Below are 12,898 nucleotides of genomic sequence, written 5' to 3' on the forward strand. Positions count from 1 at the left end.
ACGCGGCCAAGCGAGCGAGCAGGAGGAGCTCTTACAAGGTGAGAAATTTGTTTGTTTGATTTTTTCGAAACTAAGGTCGTGCTTTCGCGTGATTTAATGAAGTGGATAGAAATCTTTTGCCGATATTTGTCACCTCATGGTTCTGACCTTACATTAGGTGATTTAATGAAGTGGATGACATTCCTATTGAACCAGTAAAGTTAAATTGTGGCAATCATGTTCTCATGCCCACCACCTCTAATCCCTTCGTTCATTAGCAGACAAAATGCAGATTTATTGCTAGTTAATGATTTTATAATAGAATAAGCCATTATTTTATAACACCTGTAAGCTTGATGGAGGAGTAATGAAGGCATTATTGTATCCCCTAAATATATCAGGGTCTGTCAAAATTATGGATGTTATGCTTAACTCTATATTTATCATCATTTTTAGATAAACGATTTAATGTGATTATGTGTGGACATGCTATCTGTGAAGTTGTATGATTTGAAATAATTATTTGGATGGTCTAATACAGTTTGCACGTCCTCCTGTTGAGTAGAGTTGGTTAGTATTTCTCTCTTAATATATATCTCTCATGTTTGGTGGAAGTTTGAGAAGTTTGGGTGATTGCTAGTTCAGTTAATATTTCTCTCTTAATCTATATCTCTCATGCGTTTGGTGCAAGTTTGAAAAGTTTGTGATTGCTTTTGTCATCATGGTGAATTAAGTATTATGTAATGAGATTATAAAATAAAACAAGGTGATAAATTAATTACAATGCAGAAAGTATAATGGACGATAGACAAATTAAAATGCAAGTAGAGAAGGATGTTGATGGTTGATGATTAAGCTAATCAAGAAGCTATCTATATGATGCCATTTTGTAATTTTTTAAAAGGGATACTAAATGAAGATTTATAAGAAGTTGTAAGTAAAATTAATTTAATGCTAGGAATTTAAAAAACCTAACAATTAAACAAAATGTAATTCTGAAAGAGAAAATGTATTTATTTCAAAATAATGTGATCTTAGTCTGATGTTGATGTTGCTACTTGGTGCTGAGCTTTCCTCTTTTTGTACTATGTTGCCTTGGATAGGATTTATAGTTTTTTTGTGTCTTAACTTTTTTTATTTTTTTTCTGTTGTTGTTCCTTTTACGTATGATTTCTTGCTCTATTGTTATTATTTCTATAGTAATAATTTGCAAAATCACTCATCTTTGAGGGTGATTTGGCAAGCCAAAATTGGTCGAGACAATCGATCCTTGAAGGGTGTTCGTTGTAGAATATTGAAATCATAAATGAAGACAAGGTAGGTGGCCATTGACAAATAGTAGAAGAATATCTTCGACTAATGGTGGAGAGTGTCTGGGTAGTTTGGATGTTGCATCCTTCTTGAGATGGAATTACATGGGTGGTATGTGGACGAAGTTGCATGGCGGTGATTGTTACGACGTACAGATCAATGGTTGTGAGGGAGCTAGAGAAGTTGTCATCGTTGCATGTATCCCTCAGGTGAGGGGTCACTTCTCTCACTTTTCGAGGGGTACGCCTTTTCCTAATGGCCTGACTATAACAACTGAAAAGAGAACAACGACAACTGATTCTCATATATATGGTAATGTTGGGCGACACAATGTGGGAGTAACTTATGTTGACAAAATGGCACATGGTTGAGAAGTTATTATGAATTGGGAAAAACATGTGGAAGTTGTGTGGAAATGAGGTTACGTGAGAAACTCCTAGCCTAGAGGAGAAGACACTGCAGAAGCCAATCATGGTTGTTGTTAGGCAAAGTTTAAAAGGAAGTAGGATGAGCAGAGTTGTGGGGCCTCTTAAGATGAGGTTTATGTAGTTTTGGTGGGATTCCTTTTGTGTTAACAAATGTTTGACGGTGGCAATGACGACAAATAGTAGAGGTTGGAGTCGTACAAGTGAGGAGATTGGTGACATTCATTTTGTGGGAACTAAAAGGGTGTGTGTATGTGTGTGTGTGTGTGGAAGGCGGCTTCTCAATGAAGAAGGGAGCTCAATATTTTTTTTAAAAGTAGAGAACTCTAGAAGAAAATATGGAAACATACTTTAGCTTTGACTTGATACTAATTTGTAGTACCAAATAAAATTCTTAAATCAAACAAAAGACTAAGAATAAATTGATGAAGTAAGCATAACTATTTTACATAGAGAAAAAAAATACATAGACATTAATCAAAGGGGAGTTTTATTAATCAAAAATTGAAACTTCAAGGTACATGACACAATACCAATCAAATTTGAAAAAGATATTACTAATCGATAGATATAATAATTCTAATAAACTCTCATCAGATCAAATATATCTATCTATTAAACTATTACCAAACTAAAAAAGGCATCAAACCAAAATTAAAACAATTACCTAAAGTTCAATTTCAATGTAAACCAAAATTCAATCCACATTGTTCTTTTTCTATTCTTTGTTTGGATTAGACAAAAATTATTTAACTGATAAGAGAGGAGAGGAGTAGAGTAGAGTTGCTCTCTTCTTTACTATTTACTGTCATGATTTGAGCAATATAGGGAGAAGAAAACAACTTTGCATAGGAGAAAGGAAGAGGGAAATGCAGCAAAATGGCCAATTTACCCTTTTCAACTTTACCTAATAGTATTAGGTACCTAAATGTCTTTTGATCTATTCTACCCATCTCTCTGCTGTACTCCGGTAGCATAAAAAGGTTGGAGAAGTCAAATTCTCTTCTTCTATCCTTTTGCTTACTAGCATCATATAAACAAAGACTCGCCATTGCAACAAACAAAGAAATTCAGTTACTTCCATATAAGTAAAGTGGCGATTATTTATAACTTGATTTATAGGTAATTTTCAAAGTCAATTTTAATGACATGTAATTGTGAAATATTGTCATATTACATAACTTACCCTAGGAAGATACTTCACCTTTTGTCTACTTAAATTGAAGCTTAATAAGTTAGTTTTTCTTAATTATAGTGTATCAAAGCTATAGTTACTATGTGCATTCCATTGAATAATTTGTCCAAGTATGATATGTAAGATACAAGAAAAATTTTGCTAGTGAAGGAAGAATAGGACTCGTCTTGCAAAGACGAAATCAACGAAACCAATTTGGGTCAAATCAGAGGTCGTTTGGTTAGTGAACCAAACGATTCGATTTTGGACCAAATTGAATCAACTTGATTTGGTTCGTGATGGAAGATATTTTGTCAGAACGAATGCAATGAGAAGTTTCGTCTTGTGAAGACAAATCGAACAAAACTTATTTGGGTCAAATCAGAGGTCGTTTGGTTAGTGAACCAAGCAAACCAAGATTGAACCTAGTTCGCTACAGTAACCGATTCAATTGTTACAGTAAATCCTAAGTTTTAAGCCGGTTTAGCCCAAATCCTAATCTCGGTTTGAAGTCACTGTTACTTCTCGTTATAACTAAAATCACGGTTTGTCTGTTCTGCTCCTTGCCGCGTTGCGCCTCTTCTCTCGCTATCGCCGGCGATAAATCACGACTAACGCTATTTAAAGCCCCTAGTCGCGTGGAAGGCTGTAAGGATTGAATTCTGAAACCCTAGCCGCATTTCCTTCTTTCTCTTCTCTTCGTTCTGTTTACTGTCTGCTGTCGCCGACCGCAAGACCCCCTCTGTTCTCCCCCTGTTCGCTGGCCGTTAGGAGAAACCTAGCTGGCCGCGTGGAAGGGCTCGGTGGAACTCGAGCTCGGAGTGTTGCTTGTTGTCTGTCGTGCCCGCTGCCGCCGCCGTTGGTTTGTTCTGCTGGAGGATTCGCCGTCAGAAGGAAGAGAGGGAACTCTAGGCTGCCTTTGCTTGTCCGCAAGAGAAGAGGAACGCCAAAGCCTTCTGTTAGAGCCGCTGTTTCAGCTAGTGTTGGACACCGCCGCCGCCTCTTTTGCGTGGGTGATCAGAAGAAGGCCTGTCCCGGAATTGTGCGACTGGTGGCCTCAGTTTCTTTGGCAAGGTAAATTGGTTCCTAAATTCAGTATAATTTTGTTGTTTGTTGTTGGGTTTTGATGGAATGGGTAGATTTGATTTGTTTAGCTACTGTTGGGTTTTCTATTGGATGATGGAGTTGATCTGTTGAGGGAATTTGTGAGGTTCTGTTGGATTTAGGATTTTGGTTGTTGCTTGCTGTTGGATTTTTCTGTGGAACCAGATGGTTCTCTTGATGGATTAGTTGTGATTTGAGATAGGTTGGATTCGGGTGGTTAAGTATGGATTGAGCATATAGGAGATTGATCTGTTGAGATACTTCTATTTGGTTTGATCTTACTACTGGGTGGATTAGATTAGGTTAATTGATGATTAGGGGTTCTTCCGAAATAGTAAGTTAGTTAGACTCACATTAGAAGTTAATAAAGAAAGTATGAAAAGATTTAAAACTCAGCTTAAGTTTAAATTAATCAAGTTGTGTTAATTCGATTTAATTAGGTTAATTTGAGTTGACTGGAATGGGTTTAGTTGGATTTGGTTAGATTAACTTTAGATTCGATTGGGGTTTACTTGGTTGTGAAATTAATAGAATATTGTATTTAGAAGATGTTTAAAATATTTTATAATTTGCATGACCTTGACTTGTAGATCCTGTTGTATTTGGCGGTTCTTATTGCGATGAGTCGTCAATCAGGTGGGTAATCCTTGTATTTGGTCAATACAGAGTTATTTCTTTCTTAGTGCATGTTATCGTTCTTTTGTAGTTGATTGGATACCTCAATCATATTCCTGTTTGTTGTTAGTTAAATATTTTAATTGTACTCCTGTTTATTTCATGCTTGCCCTTAATTCGATTGATCTTATGAACATTTATATTGTTGCTTGTACGAATCCCTTTGTTATCTATGTGGTTATTGTTTATTATCTTTGGTTATGATTCCTGTGATCAATTGAGATCTTATTATCTATGCATGTTGATTTAGCATAGTAGATGTTAGTTATTGTTGCTTGGTCATTACATCATGATGCATGTGATGGTTTATAATCCCCAATGTTGTGGGTCAATCGTCATTGATAGTTTGCTTGTAGTGGTAAGTTATAGAATGGATGGTTAGGAATTCCCCATTTCTATCACGGGATAGTGGCTGTATGGTCTGTACGCAGCCGAGTCAATGTCTTGTGTCCTCGTTACCGCGGAGTGGTGGTACTCAGAGTATGAGAGTGATACTTATGGAGGTACTCAGAGAATATAGAAGTGATACTCAGGGACGAGTATGTAGGACAGTATTGACCATTGGATGTATGTAGCTATACATGGCTATCTACAGTTTTGTCACCAGACTACTTTATTGTAGGGCTGGATTTATGGCAGTTTGATGTCGGACACCCTCAGCGTCATATATACGTGAGTATTGGGATGAGTGTGGCAGTTGCATCATGCATATGTCTGCATTGTGTGCATTATATAGGTAATGGACTGTAGATAGATACTGTATTTGAATGTATACTTGGTTGTTTCTTGATTGTTGTATGTGTGTGACATTGTCATTCATGTCATTCATACGGATTATTGTATTTTTATGAGATCCATTATGGACTATATGCTACTAGTAGGATTATTTCTGATATTACTTTATTGGTAGTTCACTGTTAGTACTGATCACTGTTAATTATTGTTGTTGTTCTTTCGTATATCTTTGCTCTAAAATTTATACTTTTGAGCATGCACTATCTATCTGATTATCCACTGATTATTTTATACTCACCACCAGACCTTGAGATTTTTCTGTCTCCTTAGGTAGCAGATAAAGACAGTGTCTTGAAACTTGGAGTTTTGTCAGACTGCTCCCATCTCACAGCAGGAGAAGTATCAGTTTATGTGTCTGCAGATGGTTTTCGGATTTTATTTTGTTGTGGTTTGTTTTCGGTACCTGGTTTGTGGACTTTGTCGTTTAATTGTCATGTCTCGAGAGACGATCATTCGAAAAATTCCGACAGCATCTCCCCTGTAACAATTCAAATTTCCTGAATATATTTAACATAAAGGCCCACACGGCCGTTCAACAATACAATATATGAATTTTTAACTACTAAACTATATGAAATGTGGCCTACACAGCCACAAACCACATGTACAACACATGCATCAAATATAATAGTCACCACAACAACTAATCCATATACAACCATGAAAATCCCAAAGCACATTGATAGTACTGACAACAAAATCAAACGATAAACTCCACAAACCACGTATCAAAAACAAACCAGAATCACACAACCAAATAAAATCCGAAAATCATATGCAATTACACAAATTAATACTTCTCCTGCTGTGAGATGGGGACAGTCTGGTAGAACTCCAAGCTTCAAGACACTGTCTTTATCTACTACCTAGGGAGACAGAAAAACTCTAGGGTCTGGGTGGTGAGTATAAAATACTCAGTGGATAATCAGACACATAGTGCATGCTCAAAAGTATAAATTTTAGAGCAAAGATATGCGAAGGAACAACAATAATAATCAACAGTGATCAGTACTAATAGTGAACTACATATAAAGTAATATCAGTAATAATCCTACTGGTAGCATATAGTCTATAATGAATCTCATAAAAATGCAGTAATCCGTATGAATGACATGAATGACAATATCACACATATGCAACAAACAAGAATCAACCAAGTATATATCCAAATGCGTATCTATATACGGTCCATTACCTATATAATGCACACAATGCAGACATATGCATGATGCAACTGCCACACTCGTCCCAGTACTTACGTATATATGACGCTGGGGGTGTTCGACATCAAACTGACATAAATCCAGTCCTACAACAAAGTAGCCTGGTGGCAAAATAGTAGGTAGCCATGTATAGCTACATACATTCTATGACTAATGTCTGTCCTACATACTCGTCCCTAAGTATCACTCCTATACTCTCTGAGTACCTCCATGAGTATCACTCCCATACTTTGAGTACTACTACTCCGCGGTGACAAGGACACAAGATATTAACTCGGCTGCGTATAGACCATACAACCATCATTCCGTGATGGAAATAGGGAATTCTTAACTACCTATTCTATAACTTGCCACTACAGGCCAACTATCAATAACGATTGACCCACATGCATCATGATGTAATAATCAATCAACAATAACCAATATCTACTATGCTAAATCAACATGCATAGATAGTAAGATCTCAATTGATCACAGGAATCATAATCAAAGATAATAAACAATAACCACATAGATAACAAAGGGTTCGTACAAGTAACAGTATAGATGTTCATAAGATCAATCGAATCAAGGGCAAGCATGAAATAAACAGGAGTACAATTAAGGTATTTAACTAACAACAAATATGAGTATGATTGAGGTATCTAATCAACTACAAAAGAAAGATAACGTGCACTAGGAAAGAAATAACTCTGTATTGACCAAATACAGGGATTACCCACCTGATTGACGATTTGTCGCAATAAGAACTCCCAAATACAACAGGATCCATAAGTCAAGGTCATGCAAATTATAAAATAAAACATCCTCTAAATACAATATTCTATTAAATTTCACGGCAAATTAAACCCCAACCGAATCTAAAGTTAATCTAACCAAATCCAACTAAATCCATTCCAGTTAACTCAAATTAACCTAATTAAATTGAATTAACACAACTCGGTTAATTTAAACTTAAGCTGAGTTTTAAATCTTTTCATACTTCAATTCTTTCTTCATTAACTTTTAATGTGAGTCTAACTAACTTACTATTTCAGAAGAACCCCTAATCATCAATTAACCTAATCTAATCCATTCGGTTGTAAGATCAAACCGAAGAGAAAGACCTCAACAGGTCAATCTTCTGTATGCTCAATTCATTCTTAACCACCCGGATCCAACCTATCTATCTCAAATCACAACTAATCCATCAACAGAAATCCAACAGCAAGCAACAACCAAAACCTTAAATCCAACAGAACCACACAAAATCCCTCAACAGATCAACCCCATCATCTAATGGAAAACCCAACAGTAGCTAAACAAATCCAATCTACCCATTCCATCAAAACCCAACAACAAACAACAAAATTATACTGAATTTCAGGAACCAATTTACCTTGCCAAAGAAACTGAGGCCGCTAGTCGCACGATTTCGGCGATAGGCCTTCTTATGATCACCCATGTAAAAGAGGCGGTGGCGGCGTCCAACGCCAGCTGAAACGGCGGCTTTCGCAGAAGGCTCCGACGTTCCTCTTCTCTTGCGGACAAGCAAAGGCAGCCTAGAGTTCCCTCTCTTCCTTTCCGACGGCGAATCCTCCAACAGAGCAAACCAGCGGCGGGCGCGGCAGACAGCAAGCAACACTCCGAGCTCGGATTCCATTGAGCTCTTCCACACGGCCAGCTAGGGTTCTCTTGGCGGCCGACGAACAGAGGGAGAACAGACGCCGTATTGCGGTTGGCGGCAGCAGACAACAAACAGGACGAAGAGAAGAGAAAGAAGGAAACACGGCTAGGGTTTCGGTGAATTGCAATCCTTATAAACCAGCGCGATTTTATCGCCGACGATCGCGGGAGAAGAGGCGCGGTGTGGCAGGGAGTAGAGCAGACAAATCGCGATTTTAGTTATAACGAGGGGTAACAGTGACTTCAAACCGGGATTAGGGTTTGAGTTAAACCAGCTTAAAACCTAGGGTTTACTGTAACAATTGAACCGGTTACTGTATCGAACCAGGTTCAATCTTAGTTCGCTTGGTTCACTAATCAAACGACCTTTGATTTGACCCAAATAAGTTTTGTTCGATTCGTCTTCACAAGACAAAGCTTCTCATTGCATTTGTTCTGACAAAATCTCTTCCATCACGAACCAAACCAAGTTGGTTCAATTTGGTTCAAAATCGAATCGTTTGGTTCACTAACCAAATGACCTCTGATTTGACTCAAATCGGTTTCGTTGATTTCGTCTATGCAAGACGAGTCCTATTCTTCCTTCACTAGCAGAATTTTTCTCGTATCTTATATGATATGTCCAAACTCAATACTTTGACTCTTCATTTTCTCCTATCTATGTTAGACAATGACACTCCAACAATGATGATTCAACATCAGACTCTTTATTAAACAGTATAAAAATGTTTTGGAACAAAAACTTAGATATATTCCCACTTTGATTATAGAGTGTAGCTTTTGTATGTAATAGTAATTGTCCATATGGTCTTGCATTAAATCATCCTAATATATTTATATATGATACAAGGAGAATTATGCTTCATAGTAGTTACTGTTGCATTATTATCATCTAAATCATTAAGGATGCTAGCTATTGTTGTCACACCCAACTATATGAGACCTACTCGCTCCAAATCTTGGATCCAGCTCTCATTGGGTTTTACCGCAAGGAATTGTGGGGTCAACCTAAGATGATAGAATTTGGCATGTGAATCCTCTGCAAGGGATTGGTAGGTTGACCTATGATCAATCACGTCAACTCAAGAGAAGTTTTGTTTAACATAAGTTACACTTTGTTTCTTGTCTAGATGTGAGTTGACACAGGAAAAGTTTGGACAATCTAAATCATTTAGTTGCACCAGGCAACTCAACTCTTTCAGTAAGTCAACCTAAGCTAGCTAGGGTGACTTACATAGTCTTGGTAGCTTTTTGAAAAAGTTTTGGATAGCCTACACCATCTATCAACGTGAACATGCAAAGTCTAAAATGTACAACACCCTATCCCTTTCTCCAAGCACACTTATACATCCACCCATTAACAAAAGACTTTAATGCTAATCTTCCTGCCATAAGATGTCAAACAACATATACGGTGAAACACCAAATTAAAACTAGATACCATAACTCTACCCATACAACAACACTATGATCCCTAACCACAACCACAACCACAACATAAAAACGAAAAATATTATAATGCTAGATATTGTATGTTCCCCTCTATTTACTAGAATTATTCCTTTCTTTGAACATTTTATGATTTTGTGCCTCCTCCCACCTGTGATTATGGAGGCAAAACAACAATATTATGCATTAATTTACATGAACAAACAAAAATTTCATTAGATAACTAAGACTACTTGTATCAACAGCTTGGTGAAAGCAACTAAATATGACATATTCATACATTGTTGAAACGTAAGCAACATCATGAGCAATAAATAGTCTTTCACTAAATTAATATTGGCTACTCTACTAAGCCAAATAAAGGTTTTACTTGGCCATCCACCATACTATTTACACCTACATGGATGTCAACCGATAACTAGCAAAACCAAGCATGTAAATGCACAATACATATACATGTGTGTGCATGTCAATGCCAAATGCTTCTATCATACATGCGAAAACAAGATTGACAACCATCATGGTGCACCATGCATAATGGTCAATGCTATATTGAAAAAGTAAAGCCGATGCATTTATTCATTTAGAGTTAACACCCAAGGATAATCTATATGGACAATGTTATAATAAATATGAAGTAAAAGTACATCGAATAGTCAAATTGCCTCCAAAAAACCCTAAACTATAGTCACCTTTTTAGTTTATATTTTGATTGCAGAAACATCTCCAATTGTCCTAACTACCTTTTTGAGGTGCTTTCTACATTGACTATGTCAATCAACAACAACAAAAAAAATGATTCTAAGGCTATGCTCTAGAATTTGAGGACACTTACCACAAGCCATGAGAGGGCCTCCCTTCCAAAAGATGCCCACGAGGTCCTTAGTGTCGTCCTAAATCATTCGAGACCTATTTAGGATCCAAACCTCAACTATGGCATCATACATAGCCCTCTAGGACTTCTTTAGGCCCTAAATAAACTATCGAAATTATGTTATAGGGTCTTACTCTATGGTTGTGGTGGAGAGATCCCCTAGGTTTGCTACTATTGTCCTTTCTTGTTGCAGTCCACCTAACATTGCCAGTCACAAGGAAGAGGAGAGGAGGGAAGACGATAGGAAAATGAGACTTGGGATGAAGAGGAATAGAAGGGAGATGGTGCCTTAACTTGAATTGGCTAGAGGAAGGTGTCCCACATTCTTGTGTAACACATGAGCACCTTCCATCTAAAATTGTCCTCTTTCTTAATTTCCCTGACCCTTAAGTTTGAGATTAATTACTAGATTGACAATTTTCATTTATCTCCAAGATTTCCAAATCTTAGACACCACTAATTTATCATCATTTCCCCATTTAAGCCCAAATTTTTATTATTTTGTCTTAACCAGTGCCCCTTAGCTAAACCCATCCAAACAGATAAAATAGATGAGTCATCTTGCCGGTAAGTGATTTGCAACTTCCTGAACAATTAACGAAAAATGAAAACATGGGTAAAGCTATCATACATCTAAAAGTATAAAATATCTTTATTAAGCACAAAATTAAAACAAAAGATATTTTGGGAGTATTGTGATAGCAAACATGTTTTGGTGTGCAAAATAAATTTTCCTTGGATATTGGATTCTAGTTTAAAGCTTAATTGGTGTCACAATGTGTTAGATATCACTTTATGTTATATGGAATATCATCTTATGTTAGTTTTTATTTTTAATTTTGTGCATGTAAACATATAATGGATAACTAATCCTCAATCTGTAATTTGCATATTGCCTTTTGCACTCTAATGTTACTTTGAGTGATAAACAATATTTGTGTCTTTTGCTTTTGTTATAATTTTTCTCACACAAATCCATGTTTCTTTTCTTATCATTTTATCTGCATTTTCAATATGAAGAAGTATATTTTATCAGATTTTAACATATCAAATTTCTCTACTAAAAGATCAACAAACTATAATAATTTAATGAGAGATAATTACTGGAAATCTTGTCATTCATAATGATATTCATAATCTAAACATGCTATGTTATTTAGATAATCTCTTTTGGTAAAAATTGTTGTCCTAGTAAACGTTAGCTTGCCAGACTTGGATGCCATTCATTTCCTCAAATATATTTACATATGTTTTTTGTTTTTGATATCTAGTGACAGAATTGTGGAGAGCTCTTTAGTAATGATTATTTCCAGCAAAATCTTTCCAAAGACCCACTATGAAGTATTGTCAATCAAAGAAGATGCAAGTTATGAAGAGATCAGAGCAAGCTATAAATCTGCCATTTTGAATTCTCATCCTGATAAGGTGTACAACAAATCGGATTCAAGTAGGAATTATCAAGAGCCAAAGCAAGAATTCCTAGATGTGCTGAAGGCCTGGGAGGTGCTTTCAGATTCCAAGTTGAAGGCAATCTATGACAAGGAGTTGCAAGCTTCAAGAGAGATTCTGGAGCTTCCAGCCAATGAAATTGAATTGGGGGATATGACTCTTGAGAATGTTGGTGATTCTCAGCAACTCCTCTATGAATGTAGATGTGGTGATTATTTTTTGATAACCTCATCGGACCTCAAAGAAATGGGTATTTTATTGGATGCAGTGACATTACAATTACATTCATCTATCGAATCAGCACCCATATCAGTGCTTATTCCATGTAGCTCATGTTCACTTAGAGTTCGCTTGATCATAGATCACTTTTCTTGAATTCTTGGTTCCATGCCATTAACCTTTTGCTCTGTAGTCTCAATGTGATGCTTTGTTTGAATAATTAAATATCAAGTGTGGTGATTATGCTATTCCTACTTGCTTAAATATATATGCTGTGGTTGAAATGAATTGATGGAGGCTGTTATACCTACTTTTTTTTCTTCAAGTCTTTGGTTAAGAAATATTTTAGACAAAGCATATTTGCTTCACTAGATTAAATTGCTAGCAGCAATTTTCTATCTTGAACAAAACATACCATGATTCATTCAACAATTAAGTTTCATCGTCACAACTCCAATGGGAAGCTTATGAGGGAATTGCATATCAACGGAAATAATAAGCAGCCAGTAAATCAGTGATTTTTTTTTTTTGCCACTGATTTGAATCTCTCGCGGTT

General features: G+C 36.4%; 1 protein-coding gene across 2 annotated transcripts in view; it reads left to right on the plus strand.

Annotated features, from left to right (window-relative positions):
• LOC141846786 (uncharacterized) overlaps positions 1 to 12,601 on the plus strand; it is a 14,619-nt gene extending 2,018 nt beyond the window's left edge. Inside the window, exons 1-2 of one of the 2 annotated variants that reach the window (XM_074734837.1) lie at positions 7 to 38; positions 11,946 to 12,601. In XM_074734837.1, the coding sequence (XP_074590938.1) occupies positions 11,974 to 12,498 (525 nt within the window). In that variant the 5' untranslated portion in view covers positions 7 to 38; positions 11,946 to 11,973 and the 3' untranslated portion in view covers positions 12,499 to 12,601. Of the gene's footprint in view, positions 1 to 6; positions 39 to 11,945 lie in introns of those variants that run through there. The other variant, XM_074734839.1, reaches the window with a different exon arrangement.
• Positions 12,602 to 12,898: the final 297 nt, after the last annotated feature.

This window comes from Curcuma longa, chromosome 15 (genome assembly GCF_044706935.1).
Source record: "Curcuma longa cultivar G26 ecotype Majalengka, Jawa Barat chromosome 15, ITB_CL_G26_1.1, whole genome shotgun sequence".
NCBI lineage: Eukaryota > Viridiplantae > Streptophyta > Magnoliopsida > Zingiberales > Zingiberaceae > Curcuma > Curcuma longa.